Raw genomic sequence first — 15,648 nt, 5'->3', positions numbered from 1 at the left:
TCTTAACATAGACATGAAACTAAAACTAGAGCTTTTACATAGACCTAAGTTGTATCCAAAAGAGAAAGTTGAGTAGACTCTATCTACGACGAGAACTACTAGAATGAGTCCTTGATTCTGACAGACGGCGCTCCATGTCCCTCATGCGCCTTTCAGATGTCGCCTGCCTAGCTCGGAGTTCCCTGACTTCGGCTTGGGTTGCAGTAAGTTCTCTCTGTAGGGCCGCATTCTGGATCTGAGTTCTTGCATGAGCAGACTCCAGCTAGCGGATGCGTACGGTATTGACTCCCGCATCAGCATCAACCTCCATGATTCGGTTGATGGCCGCCCTACCTTGCTCATCATTACGAGCAACCCTACGGACCAGAATAGGCAGAACTCTGTCCACTGAGCCTCCCTCGCTCAGGTTATAGAAACTTCGGTCCCCATTGTATGGCATGGGTTGACCCTGTTCTTGACTCCATCGATTCAAGTTTGTTACCCACAGAGGTGTGAGGCCTTGAAATGCCGGACGTGGGTTTGGATTTGGGTTTGGAGCTACTAGGGGTTGATCATTGACTTCGGGCTCGGAGTCAGAATCCTCCGGGAAGTTCTCAGCGAAGTCATCATCCAGTGGGATTTCGGGTTCCTCTTCGGGCTCAACATCAAGCCATCCACCGTTGCCTTGGTTGGGAAAGTACGGGTCTCCGGGGATATGGAATCCAGCCATGTTATCTAAGCGAGAAAGGGGGTAAGAGAAATAATTAATAGACGAACTAATTAAGATAATTATAAGATGTTCCTTATCAGTTACTCCAACATTTGCGTAGTGCATACCAGTCATATGTAACCAAAACAGGATAGACATTCGAATAAGTGACCCTAACTCTAAATCCACAACCAAACAAGGAACAGGAAGTAAAGCAAAGATCACAGATTCTAAGTCTATAATACCTTAGTCACATGTAACCTTAGCGTATCCGCTCAACAACTATTGAAATACTAATAAAGATCTTTTTAGTTTGCACATAAGTAATTATAGTAACACAAAATACTCCTATAGTATTTTAAGTTTATGTTCTGTTCTAATGTTTTCATTGTAGTAGTGTTGGTAAGTTTTTGGACTTGCTGCAACATCACAAACAATCCTGGACACATGCTAATCACTTCTCGGAAAGATATAGTTGATCAGGCTATATCACTCCCAGATCTGATTATATGTCCCCAAGACCACTCGTGTTGTCCAACAATCGTAATACTTTTGTTATTTCCTAGTGACACTGATTTTAGTATGAATGCAGGTATATATACTTAGGTTAAATATTTTATTATTTAAAAGTATAAACTCTTGGTCAGAGTATTTTAAATCCCGTTGTGTTTATAGTTGTATATCTTTTATGGGTTGATATACTCAATTCACTATAAACAATGCTCTAATACCAATCTGTTACACCCCAAAACCGAAATGGCGGAACGTTCGGGGGTGGAGGACGTCATGTATAGTATCACAACAATGCATAATAGTAAACAAGCAACAACATCATCCATTGCATTAATAGTAATAATTTTAATACAAGTGTGTTCAGTAATTTATAAGACACCAAAAATGAATAATCAAAATGAAAGATGAGTCTTGAATGTGCTCCATCTTCTCAAAAACCTGATCACCGGTACCTGTCTACTGCCGACCTGAGAATACAAGTTATTTTGAAAGCGTAGATCAGCATTTAAGCTGGTGAGTTCATAAGTATTTTAGTGTCGTTGTTTGTATAACTTGAAGAAAGTATTTGTAAATGTTTGATGTAAGAGTTTGTTGAAAAATGTTTGTAACTTCCTAGAAAATCCTATATTTTCTACTAAAGTGGTCTTCTACCAAGACCCAACTGTTTTCTATGTTTGTTCTTTTGTAAAGCTGTGAGTTTTCCCAAAGTATGACTATCATTACCAAAAATATAGTTTTCCATTACCGTTTATGTGAGAAGATCACAATGTGAAAGAAAATGGGAAAATAAAGATGTACTAGTAGTTTTATCTAGGTAACTACTAATTGTACTAACTACCCTTAAACTGGTTAGTTTAATTAAGGTAAAATGTGATATGATTGTATCCATGCTTGATTTGACTTAGTATAACACGACGTTCGAGACGTCGAAAAGATATGACATTCGTCACCCGTAGACATGCAGATCCCACTATAGCTAGCAGCAAGGTGTGGGATGGTCAACCCCGTATAGATCTATATACAAATTCACGCTCTCCCTCCAGGAGACTCTGGGTACAAAACGTGTCACAGCAGTATATGCCACTCCACGAAGTAGTATCTCACATTAATGTTATAGTATTCTAGTATTATCTTATATTATAATATAGTATTCTCTCCGTCTAGTATGTAGTATGTTCTCTATTATGTAGTATGTTCTCTAGTATGCAGTATGTTCTCTAGTATGTAGTATGTATTGATTCTCGTTATAGTATTCTCTATCTGTTTCTCTTTATAGTAAGTATTGTTTCTCGTTATAGTATGTACTGACTCATGTATGAACTGACTCTTAGTATGTTTCGTTGTTCTAGTAATAGTATTAGTGACTTTCTAAACTATACCTATTATAGTTTACTAGAAATGTTGTTGGTATGCATGAACATGATTGAACACCTTTGCTACCCAAAGGATCTGGACTGAATAAAGAACTTTTATATCTATATACATATACATAATATATAACTAAGATTCAAACGACCTTCGGACAAACAACCGATACCCTAAGTCCACAACCAAACAAGGAACAGGAAGTAAGGCGAGTTGTCAGTCCTAAGTCCTTTCAATCCTACTTATATAACTATACCTATATAGATATGCTTTTGACAAAATATAAGTTTAAAAGAGTTTGGTAAGGAGTTTTGCATATAAAAGAGTTTGTAAAACGATTTGAAGTAGTTTGTTTGAAAACACAGTTTGAAGTATAAGAAATCCATTGTTTGATAGCTATTAATCACATGTGATTTGATATAATAACTATAATGTTTCTACTTGTATTCCCCCCCCCCCCCATAAAAGCATTTAAAATCATTTAAAAGGTAAGTTAAAGGGGTATGAACTCACCTGTAGTGAGTGGTACGAATGAAAGTTCAGTTTGTAGGATGTTAAGTGCCAAGTGAAGACTTGAGCACAACGGATCCTAATAAGCATATATTGACACATATATGTATATAATTAGTCTTTATACAACTAATCATGAAAGGAAAACACCCTAGGACTTAGAAAACACTTAGATTGAAGTGTTAGAAGCACCAAAGGTTGTACAAAATGGGTGTACGGCCACACAGGGGCGTGCGCGGCCACCAGGTGTGCTGCCCATTGGGTGTGCGGCCTGGTGTGTGTGGCCATGGAGTGTACGGCCGCACACTCCTAGGAAAAATGGTCAAAAACGTTATTCCAAGGTCATATCTTGCATCCCCTAAGTGTCCTTGATCATGTGCTAGCATACAACTTGAGTTTGAGGCCCTTAAGCACTAAAATAAGGGGTGTACGGCCACATGGGTGTGTGCGGCCACACACTCCTTGATGATCATGTTCTGGACGTTTTCTAAGGCTCAAATCTAGCAGATAACATGCAGGAGGAGTATACTTACGATGTAGAAGCGTTTAGGGGTGTTTGGAGCCCAAGAACTTAGTAGGTGTTCTTGGTGAAACTGAAGAACACTTGAAGATCTACCAAAATGGAGTGATTTCATGGATGAAATCAGTGATTTACACTAGATGGAGTAAGGAATCAACAAATCATAGGAAAGAAACACTTACCACTTGAAGATCTAGCTGAAAAATCAGGAGCTACTTGAGAGAAAACGAGTTCTGGTCTAGGAGGGTGAAAAGGGTTGAATGAAGGCCAAGTATTAGCTTTATAGTCGTAAGTGTGCTGCCAGAGGAGGGGTGTGCGGCCACACACCTAAGTGTACGGCCGTACACTCCTTAAGTTGGAGTGTTTGGCCAATTTTTGGGTCGGGTGAACTTGTGGAACCCAAATCTAAGCTCTAACTTGAAGATAGTGGTTTAGAACACTCAAATTGACTCAAAACAATGCAAGAAGGTAGCAGAAACGAGTCTGACTTTGATTAATTTGAATAACAGTACAAGATAGAAATTTCGGGTTGTCACAGCTACCTTCCGAATGGAGAATTCTCCATTCGTAATCATGTCGTAGCCTTTAATTTCCCCTGTGGCATTGTTTCCATACTTTACTCTTCCACCATCCTTCAACGATCAGAATTCCCTCGGTTCTTCTCTCCTTCCTGTCATGTGACGCGAACAACCACTGTCGATGCACCATTCAAATTCGTATTGTTCGTCAGGCATTACCTACAAAATTCAGAGAGATTTAGGAACCCAAACCATCTTGGGTCCTTGTGAGGATTTCTTAAGAACAGGAAAAGTTACATTCGTATCAACCCAGAAAGTTCTTTTTAGCAAAACACTATTCTCTCATTTTGAATATTTTAAAAACCTTCATTTATTTCATCAAGATTAACTTCAACAAAATGAACTTTTCTTTGTTTAGATTCTTTATGTTGCTTAGCCACCTTTTTTGCAAACTCCTTTTCCTCTCTTTTTAAATTCGCTCCGTATTCCTCGAGACTTATCTCAAGTTCCGAAACAGTTTTATTTTTGCCATTAACATCTTTTGATGTGTTGACTGATTTTGAAAATTTTGTTTTCGGAGGACAACTGGATTTTGATTTTTCAACAGATTTTGAAATTTGTGGTTTTGAAAGTTGTGGTTTTGAAACTTGTGTTTTTGAAAAAGGTTTAGCTTTCGGTTTCTAAATAAGAGAAGAGTTCGTATTTTGAACTGAAGATCTTTCTGAATTAACAGAATTTTGATTAGAATTCTTATTTTTCCAGAATCGTTTTCTTTCTTGCAAGTTCTTCTTATATCTAGCATTCAGTTGTCGTTTCTTAGCAATGAGTTCCTCAGCTGACTTACGAATGTTAGTTTTAGGTTTCTCTTTTCTGATTGGAGTGTTAGTTTGTTCTGAAGAGATCTCACTCGGAATATCCTTCGTGCCACTTGTTCTTGCCTTATCGTAATAATGATTTACATGATTCAGAGGTTGTGCAACATATCTCACTTTCGTTTTCCATGAGGTCATTTCGAAAAGACCTTTGGTTTCATTTGCATTGTCAATAGGACCTGACCAAAAGAATTCGTCGCACCATTCTACATTATCATTGTCTACCATGGACGTTAGTTCTGAAGTATCGTTTTTGTTCAGTCCGGTTTTTATGAAAACTTGATTCGGAACAATTTTTACTTTCGGAAAGACTGTGGCTTTTTCTTTTAAAACTTTCGAACCTTTATTTTTAACACCACGGACATATTCAATTGAATTTTCAGAAATCAGATTTTTCTTTGGTTCAGCCTCATTTTGTACAAATGCTTAACAATCTATCTCATCCTCTACAGAAATTTCACTCATGTCGCTTTCATCAAATTCAAAAAACATTTTCAGCATCAAAAGAATTTTATGAACTTAATTTTGTGCACAACGAGTCAAATTTTTGTACAGTATTAGATTTAATTTGTTCTTTATCTTTATCATCCATCATTTTCTTTAACATATTTTTATGTTCTTTGGACTGAAGGTAAGCTTCTATTTTGTCAAGCCCAATCTTGTATGAATCGGAAACATCATCAGAGGACACAATAGATTCTCACTTATAGCACTCTGCATCGATTTCATCCTCTTTCAATTTGAGAAAGGGTAAAATCATTTTGTGTATATTTTTACCTATTTCACATCAAGATGCAGTTGAGTGATATTGAAATATAAACGCTTTGCAATTAAACAGAAAATATTTCGTTGTTTCAAAAGTGCTAAATTGTTTCTTTTAAGATAAATGACATCATCCTTTGATCTATTAAGCTCTATTTCTAACTTCTCTATCCACATCCTTCTCTCTCCAATTTTAGAGAAAGTGTAATTTAAATCATCTAATTCGGATTCGTATCGTGAAACATGAATATTAACAAATTAGAGTATTGAGTGTAACTTATTGATGACCTTCTCGCATTCACTCACCTGTTCAGAAACATGTCTCGTAGTAAAACAATTTTTAGAGGGATGGTCGCCATCAGTCGCGTATCCCCTCTGTTCTGAGACCCCGCTCTGAACCATCAAACATTTTCCTTCGTACTTCTATGCTTCAAACTTTGCAACAAAACACCCACCATGTGTTGGCTTCCGAACCTCCTCATCTTCCGAATCTGTGGACCATACTTCAATATGTCCAAATTCGTCATCACCTTCCTGCACAATCAAAGCAGGCTTTGTGTTCTCATCATTCTTTTTCCTCAAATCCTCTATCTTCTGAAGATAGTAGGCTTCGTCTTTCTCATCATCCTTCTTCTCATTCAACCTTCTTAACATACATTCCTTAGCAAAATGATTTTTACCATGGCAGTAATTGCAATCATAGCCAGAATCTCCTAACAACTTCTTTTCCTGCTTATCCTCTTCTTTTTGAGAATTCTTGAAGCTTTCTTCTCTTGACCTTTCTGAGCTGAAGTTTCCCTGCCTGTTCCTGTTCTTAAACTGACCAAAGTTCTTTTTGATGAATTTTTTGGGATTAGATACCATAAGAGCATGTTCCTCTTTGGTAAGTTCACTATCCGAAAAGTCAGATTCAGAATCTGCTTCAACAACCTTTTTGCCTTTCGCAACCAAGGCTAACGAACCCATGCTAGAGACAAGCTTTACATCCTTCTATACTTCATCTTCGTGGGATCTTAGGATACCCACAAGCTTTTCCAGAGAGTGGCTCTTGAACTGTTCATGAGCTTTCACTATAGACACAACCGCTTTCCATTCAGACCTATCTTTTCATGCTTGAGATTGTGTTTAAGCATCCTACTTAAAAGATGATTAAAACGATTGAATGTTTGATCAAGTTTTTCTTCTGGATTTTGAACAAAAGCACCAAATTCCGATAGAAACAATGTTTGAACTGAGTGTTATAAATCCGCATCGCTTGAATAAAGCTCTTTCAACCTGTCCCATATCTCCTTCGCAGTCTCACACGCACTCACCAGACGAAAAGTGTATGGAGGAAAAGCGAACCTGATTATTCTCATTACCTTGATGTTGCTTAACAACTTGTCTCTTTCATCTTTAGGAACATCTTTAACGTCAAAAAGAAGAGTAGTGTATTCGACTTGAGTCTTGATGATCCTCCTTGTAGCAGTGTGAGCGAATGTCTGCTGCGTCATGGCTTCCCATATTAGGGTGTCATGTTCTTCAATGCTGAGAACGTAGTCTTCGAAGTGCAGTGCTCAAACTTTGTAATCATGTAGAAAAAGGATTGGGATTCTGGTAGTAGATCCGATGCTACTGGACAAATTGAAGGAAAGAGTATGAGGATCTTCATGTTGCATGATTTAGAGAATCACAAAAACTTGTATATAATCAGATGTGGAAAACAATAAATGAGTTTAGGGTAAAACTAGGGTTTAGATCTGACGTCTACAATTGATAGAAACGATGAAGAAGACAAGACAGATCCAATAAAACCGCAAACCCTAACAAAACTCGACAGAAGATTAGCATATGAGTTACACAATCCCCTGCTCTGATACCAATTGTAGGAACAATAAACTTAAGATCGATAGATTCTAAACAGTAAAGTGAATCAAATAACAAGAACAATGATCAAAGATGTGATGAATGCTTAATATTATCAAAGCTTTAGAAGAGTTCAATGTGAAATTTTCTGTAAATGCTTAGTAGGGCAATATAATCGATAACCCTAGAACGATACATGCATGCACATTAAATAGTCTAACCCTAGCAAATCATAAAGACGAATGGACATACCCAATCTGTTAACATAAGATTAATTACGTACATAACAATTTGACACAACACATTAAATAACCCAACACACACACACACACACACACACATATATATATATATATATATATATATATATATATATATATATATTAACTTTCAACTTATCAGAATAAAAAACTTTCAACTAATTAATCACCACTAAAGAGTTTTTAACTTATATATATATATATATATATATATATATATATATATATATATATATATATATATATATATGGTTAGGTTATTGTGTTCTAGATAACTATTGTGTACATGTAAGGAGAATTCTGGACCAATGGATGAAAATAATGAATGACTATGATTTTGAGGGTCTATGATATTACAATGGAATATCATGTACCATATTATCACTCAAATTTAATTAAAAGGGTATTTTAGACAATTAACTATATTTAAAAAATGAAAATTTTGAATTTTATGGAATAATTCTGATTTTTTTTAAAATTAATTCAATTTCAATTCTAATTTAATTTGGAATCATAACCGATTATAACCTATTTTATTCTGTCAGAATGCGATTATGTTAGAATGAAATTCTATTGAATAACATTCTGTTAGAATAACAGTTTATGAGTTCTTTTAAGAATACATAAATAAGAAGAAAACATGAATAAATATATTATGAAACAATATACAAGATCGATTCGTGAACTAATAATATATCAAATAATTACATTTTATGACTGTGATACAAAAAGAACATTCTTGAATAATAACAACATTCTGAAAGAATAACAAGTGTAATTCTTGTAAAACAACAACATTCTTAAATTGTGAGTGTGATCAATCTTTGATTCATTATTCACGTCATTCCTATAAGGTCTTCAAGCCATTCCTATCACAAATGCAACAAAAACATCAAAATCCAACAAAAAACACTAATTCATTCTGAAAGAATAATACTGTTAAGATTCGTTTTGTACATTCTGGCGGAATACATTCTACTATAAGACACTCTTGTTCTCCATATTTTCTTTCTTCTCCACATGAATGACAAACTCTTCAAAACCTAAAAAGAAAAAAAAAACCATCAAAATCTAACAAAAACACTATTTAATTAAATGGGTTAGACAGGTTGACCCATTTATCCTAAATGAGTTGAAAATTCCAATCCAACCTGCTAATTTTGGGTTGTGTTCGGGTTGGATTGATGGGTTGGATCGATTTTACCAACTCTAGGATAAAATGTCTTTATACATAGGTAGGGACCATGACAAAATAAAATTTTATGGGCTGTTAAAAAAGTTATAAAAAAAAAGTAAAGTGCCAAAGTACAAGATATATCAAATCAAAGGGACCATTCTTGTAATTTACCCTAATACTAAACAATTGGCTACGTTGGATTTTTCTCTGTTCTTCCGGAAACAACGGGAAAGGGCCGCAATAGATTCGAGAAGCCAGCGGCGCGTAGGTCCACGCGAATATGGTGAGAGGTGGGTAGAAAACGGAAGAAGACGTGAAAAAGCGACAGCGTAGGGAGATGGCCCTTTGGAGGTCCCGAAAAGCCAAACATGAATTGATAGGGACCTAACGATAATTAAACGCGACGTTGGGGCACGTGTCGTACCATGCGCCTCCAGCCAAATAAATATAAAGAAATTTCTTAAATTTTTGGTTTGTATCTTTTCGTTCTCGTGATTAGTGATGCTCAACCCACTCCAAGAAGAGAATATTCCAAAATCCGGACTCGGAATCTCGTTTACTTTTCTAACACAACTTCATACTACATTAGGTTGTACCGTACAACCTTATAATTGATATTTTCAAAATTAGAATCTAAAAAATAGTTGATAAGGTTTACATAAATTAAGGACTATTGATTGTTAATACGTAACGTAAAATATTTTTTGATTTATACATGTTTGATTATTGAGTTTTTTTCGTTAATATTTGTCTTTCAACTTGTTTAATTGTACACATTCAATCCTAATAATCGACTATTTCAGATAAGCCGAAAAAAATGACTTAATAGAATAATATATTTTTCACTTTGTACACATTTATTTCTTAATATTTTTTGTATGTTTAGTTCTAATATTTTTTTGTTGCAAAATAAGTCTTTTTTTTTACATATTCAGTACTTATGAACAATTTCTTTAGGTTTGTTTGAAGGCATCATACATGGGGACAATCATTAATGAGATGTTCGAAACCGTTCATGCTTATAGCCAACACGGCCTCGATTGTTTGATGCTTAGGTCTTGTGTTCTAAATGTCGTAACTTCTTCATACGATCTCGAATTTTAACGATCTTTATATCTATGTGTTCGTATTTGAGTCTACTACAATTTTCATTAAGATTACTCCCGTTAAAAAGTAATATATTTTTACTTATGTTTATAAAAAAATGTTCATATATACATTCATAAAGAACGCATGAATATAAAGATTGTAAGTACAAATATATTAAATTTTAATAGCAGTAATCTAAACGAAAGTTGTAGTAGACTTAAATGTGAGCGCATGAATGTAATATCGTTAAAATATGAGATCATATAAAGAAGTTATGACGTTCAAAATATAAGACCTAAGCAACCAAACAACTTATATTACTCATGTTAAAAAGTAATACATTTTTACATAAGATTTTATAAGAAAATATTCATACATATATTCATACAGAAAACATGTATATAAAGATCGTAATTAAAAATATATTAATTTTTAACGGGTGTAATCTAAACGAAAGTTATAGTAGACTTAAATACGAACATGTGGATATAAAGATTGTATGAAGAAGCAGTGACGGAGCTTGAAGTGTTGATTTGGGGGGGGGGGGGGGGGCGAAAATAAAATATGTATAAAAATTGAGGAATAGGGGGGGCCAAAGTCAAAATTTCTAGTTTTAGGCTTAATATGTAAAAAATTTAATAGTTAAGGGTTAGTTATGAAAAAAGAAACAGGGGGGGCACAGCCCCTCCTAGCCCTACATAAGCTTCGTCCCTGTGAAGAAGATAGATGAGGAAGCTAGATATGTATTGGGATAAAATATTATTATTTTAATTCAAATATAGGGTTTCAGGGATTATCTATTGTCAGCTATATACAGGGGCCTAATCCCTTAGAAAACCGATCCTAAGCCTTTCATAAGCATAAATCAACATTTCTCCTCTCCTCTCTCTCCTAAGTACTGATCATAGGGTTTCTTAGGGTTTGGGTGTGACACATTAGAGACTACCACACTATTGGAGCTAAACTTTCCAAGGAGATTTCAAGAAGACTTGTTTAGCTTAATTCAATTTAAGCAAATTTATGTTTTCTTACTTGTAATTTTCGATTACAACAGGGTTAGAAGTTTTGTTTCATAAAGTATGTTGCCATAATAGTGAAAATGTCATATATCCATCTAGGTTGCATATACCCATAAATGTTTATATGAAATTCCACTAGTACATTGTTTTTGTAACCTAGAAAGTCATCACAACTATATTGGGACTGAGATATGGGCCAGACTCTGTTTGGCTCTCAATATTCACTTTGTTGATTGAATCAATCAGGATGTCCTCATGGGAATCCATCATTCTTGTTCTCTCCTAACCACTTCTTCTTTTTTTCTTTTTTTCTTTTTACAATACTAGACTAAACATTAAGGCTCCTAAATCTGTGCTGGGGGAAATCTGTATACAAGAGAACTTTCCTACCTTTTATGTATAATTATTGTATAAGTCAACTTTATATTAAGGTTAAGGAGTCAAAGATCATACTCAATATCCAAATGCATCAAAACTTGTAAATATGATTGTGGTTTTTGGTCGTAAGAGATTTGGGTTTTTATTTTGTCGTTAAAGACTATGAAGAGGGCAGGATGATGAAGAACGAAGATAGATAGGTAAAAAGACGATATGAAGGGGGTGAGGTTGGGTTTTTAGATAGATGTGGCGTGGATGGGGGTTCATTATATTAAAATAATAACATATTATTAAATAGGGATTAAAATAGTGATAAAAGAAATTGTAGAAGAGCAATATATTTATTTTAGATAGATAAAGGACTAAAACCATAATATTTAAAAGCCATAAAGATGGAAAATTATTCAAAAGTTAGATCAAAAGTACGAAGTTACTAACCTACATGGACCATTGATGTTATTTAGTCTTTACATAAATCACAAACGAGAACTTAAATATTCTCCTACAATTTCATCATACTTATCTTCCTACCAATGTGTAATAGTGACATGTGTTATATTTGGATAAGATTAATAATATTTTAATATACTTGTCATCATTTCAAATGGATAGGAAGATATGTAGGAATAAAATTAGGAGGATAATTAATTTCTCATTACAAAATGTCTCGAGTTCCAAGACAGAAAATCTACACTAAAACATACCAAAACAAATGTGGCATTTTAATCATTAAATATAACTTTTGACTAGTTATTTTTTGAATGACCAATAAGTTTTTTGAGTAAATTTTAAAAACACGCTATACCATACCAAAACAACATAAATGTTTTAACAAAAATATATGTTGGTAAAAGTTAATAATCAATATATGTAGGAATCACTCTTGAGTAAATTTTAATAATCAATATGTAAATGTTTGTATATTATACATGTTAAAATTATATAAATTTTTTTGACAAAAATATATGTTGGTAAAAGTTATTATGTTATGAATAATAACTATAAAATAATAATTTTTATATTAAGTTAATCTATTCTTATTTTTTATTTTTTATAATTTATTAATTCTTAATTATTTGTTAATTTTGATTATGATGATTATTTGAATAACACCTACTATTTTAAGTTAACATTATATAATTTATAAAATTTTGTTATTATTAATTATATTAAAATACTTTATTTAGGTAATTACTAAAATAAAATATAATAATAAAGTCTAGATAACTTTTTATCTAATAGGTATAAATAATTTAAAAATTATAACTTTCTTAGAATATCTATTTAGTATTAAAACTCGGAAACATTGCCCAAAGTAGAAGAAATGGAAGTAATGTGGTGAGAATAGAGAATGTGCATTTGATCTTATCTGCAACCCATGTGTGACGTCACTGCCAACCCACAGATAGGAATCACTCTCGAATATTCAAACCACTCCCCCAAACAAACTTTCTTCCTTTCCCTTTCTCTCTCCTCACTTTCTCTCTCTATCATCCCAAAATATCTACCTTTTCCATGTCCAAAAAAGCTTATCGTACAATCATCTATGCACAATGTACAAGTTTGTTATGCAGTTTTGATGGATTTTTAGAGATTCTTGATCTGGAATAGACTTTCCCTACAAAACCATTATCAAAGATTCTTTTCGTACGCGACGACCCGACTTCGACACCTTCTTCAACACACCTTCGATTTCTCCAAATTTTACAAAATAAAAATGAAAATGAAAAAGGAAAGAGACTGTTTCTCTCTCTAGAATTATTTATATGTATATTATCTTGTATGCCAAGTTTATTCCCTTTTCTGATTCTTCTTTAGATCCTTTTATTCTCGTTCAAACCGGATCTCTCTATGCCCCCAGACAAAATTTTCTCTTACATTTAATGCCCCTTTGATAGAGAGATTTTGGGTCGATTTGATTCATCAAAACCGAGTGACTTTTGGAGCGACTCAATGGTTTTTCACAACAATTCGAGTGATTTTGGAGAGAAAATGCAGAGATGTCGAGAGTATATGGAAGCTTTGGAATCGGAACGCAGAAAGATTCAGGTGTTCGAACGCGAGCTTCCTCTTTGTCTTGAGCTTGTTACTCAAGGTATGTTAATGGCGATCTTCCCAGAAATGGACTACACACAGTTTCATACGTTCGTGAGAGAGAGAAAGAGAGAGAAATTTGTAGTTATTCTGTAAATTTTTGTGTAAATTCATGATGGTTTTTTTTGACATTTTTCTGCACAGATCCTTGATGGGTTAATGTTAAATATTGTTTGTGTTTTTGTTTTTTCACGTTTTGAAAATTTTGCAAATTTTCACCATTTTTCGCATCTTGTCTTCAACAGTTTCTAGATGGGTTTTTGTTTCTTGAGTTTAGGGTTTTGTTGTTATAGAAATTTATCAATTTTTGATTGAAATTTTATGATTTGGGTTTCAGCAATTGATGGATGCAAACAGCAAATGTCTGGAACGACGACTGATTACTTCAATGGCCAATCTGAATGTTCTGAGCAGACATCAAGTGAAGGTCCAATTTTGGAGGAATTTATTCCCATGAAAAGAACTTCATCTGCACATGATGAAGATGATCAACAACAACAACAACAATTTAATCATAAACCCAAGGTTATATCCACCAAAGATAAATCATCATTTCCTTCTAAGAAATCCGATTGGCTTAGATCTGCTCAACTCTCTATTCAAACCCCAGATCCAGTGGTAATTACTTGTAATTTATCAACAATTTCATTTTGGAAATATTAATTTTGGTTAAAGATTGGATTTTTACACAATTTTCAGGAGTTATCACCCAAAAGAGTTTCGGTTGTCGAGGTTACGAGAAATGGCTGTGGCGCTTTTCATCCATTCAAGAAAGAAAAAACCTCCGACGCAGCTCCGGCGGCTGGAACTGGTAAATTATCACCTGCACCTGCCACGGGTCCTACAGCGGCGGCCAGTTCCACGGCGGAGACAGGCAGCGGTAACGGTGGTTGTGGAGAAAGCAAAAGCGAAGATAAAGGACAGTCTAATAGGAAAGCAAGGAGGTGTTGGTCGCCGGAGTTACATCGGCGTTTCCTCCATTCTCTTCAACAACTCGGCGGCGCCCATGGTAGGTCGTCGTCGGTGTTATTTTATTAAACAAATTCATTTTTTAATTAAAAAAATAAATTAAATTATCTTGAATTTGAAATTTTATTTTATTTTATTATTTAATACAGTTGCTACACCAAAACAAATTCGGGAATTAATGAAGGTTGATGGGCTCACAAATGATGAAGTTAAAAGCCATTTACAGGTTTGCATTTTTGTTTTTATTTTCTTTACATTTGTTTTTTTTAATAATTCATCCTCTAAAAAATTGTATATGAATTTTACAGAAATATCGTTTGCATACAAGAAGGCCAACACCTACAATCCATAACAATAACAACCCACAAACACCTCAATTTGTGGTGGTCGGAGGAATATGGATGACACCACCGGAATACACCACCATGGCCGCCACCTCAACACCAACTTCCGGCGAAACCAACAACTCCAAAGGTGTATATGCCCCCATTGCTTCTCATCCGCCGTCTCTTCCAGAAGCATCTATGTCCCTAAACAAAAGTAATTCCGGTGAAAAAGATGGTGGTCACAGCCATGAAGATTCACCGTCAACTTCCTCCTCCACCCACACCACCACAGCCTCGCCAGTTTTTTGACATTCCGGCATTCTGACAGCCACTCGGAGTTTGTGTAGGGTATTTTTGTAGGGAGGCCATTTTCCCTGTTTGATCTCTTTCGTCTTGCTGATCGGTTGAATGCTGTAAAAGTATAGAAAAATGTTAGATTATTTTGGTCTAATTTTACAAGTAATGGGTGCACGTGAATATGATAGATAATAAAACCTCATTGAAGTTTATAATTTATTTTAAAACGTATTTTAACAAGATTTTTTTTATTAATATTTCATTATTTTGTGAAAATGACTTTATATGGTAAAGAAATACTATAATTATGTACACATTTAGCAATATTTTTATAGGATTTACTATTAAATATATCTTTGATAATATTTGTTGTTCAAAATCAGTATTTTGACTTTGCTATTGCGTATTTAGTTAAATAGATTCAAAAACAGTTAAACCCACCCTTG

At 34.3% G+C, this 15,648-nt stretch overlaps 1 protein-coding gene across 1 annotated transcript; it reads left to right on the top strand.

Moving 5' to 3' along the window:
- Nucleotides 1-12,984: 12,984 nt before the first annotated feature.
- On the top strand, nucleotides 12,985-15,429 carry LOC145103887 (transcription factor HHO3-like). The gene is made up of 5 exons (XM_079041159.1): nucleotides 12,985-13,611; nucleotides 13,948-14,228; nucleotides 14,310-14,619; nucleotides 14,729-14,805; nucleotides 14,888-15,429. The coding sequence occupies exons 1-5, from the start codon at nucleotides 13,470-13,472 to the stop codon at nucleotides 15,212-15,214; spliced, it is 1,137 nt and encodes a 378-aa protein (XP_078897285.1). The 5' UTR covers nucleotides 12,985-13,469; the 3' UTR covers nucleotides 15,215-15,429.
- Nucleotides 15,430-15,648: the final 219 nt, after the last annotated feature.

The sequence above is a fragment of the Lactuca virosa genome, chromosome 4 (genome assembly GCF_052849685.1).
Source record: "Lactuca virosa cultivar CGN04683 chromosome 4, Lactuca_virosa_CGN04683_v6, whole genome shotgun sequence".
In the NCBI taxonomy this organism is placed as follows: Eukaryota; Viridiplantae; Streptophyta; class Magnoliopsida; order Asterales; family Asteraceae; genus Lactuca; species Lactuca virosa.
The sequence above is the reverse complement of the archived record's forward strand: the minus strand, read 5'-3'. Positions and strand labels throughout refer to the sequence as shown.